At 66.3% G+C, this 579-nt stretch overlaps 1 protein-coding gene across 1 annotated transcript in view; it reads right to left on the bottom strand.

The window, feature by feature from the left end:
* Positions 1-568, bottom strand: part of LHFPL3 (lipoma HMGIC fusion partner-like 3) — a 187379-nt gene extending 186811 nt beyond the window's left edge. The window contains exon 1 of the mRNA XM_009289097.2: positions 127-568. Coding sequence (XP_009287372.1) covers positions 127-529 — 403 coding nt within the window. The 5' untranslated portion in view covers positions 530-568. The remainder of the gene's footprint in view (positions 1-126) is intronic.
* Positions 569-579: the final 11 nt, after the last annotated feature.

Consider the following 579-nt stretch of genomic DNA (forward strand, 5'->3'; position numbering starts at 1 on the left):
CCGGGCGGCCGCCGGCGCCGCAAGTTTCTCCAGAGCCGCCTGTGCCCCCCTGCGGGGCCGGGGAGGGCAGGGCCGAGCAGGGCGGCACGGAGCCCCCCGAGCGCCGGGGCCGCTGCCCCCACTCACCCGAGGTCAGCTGCATCCAGGCACAGATCTTGTAGACAGTGGCTGTGTTGCAGAAGAAGAAGAGGATGAAGCAGACGATGCAGGCGATGATGAGCATCATCGAGAGCCCGATGAAGAAGGAGGCAGCTTTGAAGGCTCCCGAAGGCAGGCTGGAGAAGTCCGTGAAGCTGCCCCGGCAGGTGAGTTCCCGGCTGAAGCCGTTGCCGATGCAGTAGTGGAAGAGCCCGAAGTAGCCTGCCTGCGGGGTGTCCACGCCGTCCCCGATCCAGTAGGGCTGGATGAAGCACACCACGTTGACGATGGCAAAGCAGATGGTGAAGATGGCCCAGAGCACGCCGATGGCCCGCGAGTTCCGCACGTAGTTGGTGTGGTAGATCTTGGCCGCCTCCTGAGCCGGGAGCATCCCCGCTGCTGCCGCTCCTGACGAGCCTGCTCCTGTCGCCGCCGTCCCTG

This window comes from Aptenodytes forsteri, unplaced genomic scaffold (genome assembly GCF_000699145.1).
Source record: "Aptenodytes forsteri isolate BGI_AS27 unplaced genomic scaffold, ASM69914v1 Scaffold137, whole genome shotgun sequence".
In the NCBI taxonomy this organism is placed as follows: Eukaryota; Metazoa; Chordata; class Aves; order Sphenisciformes; family Spheniscidae; genus Aptenodytes; species Aptenodytes forsteri.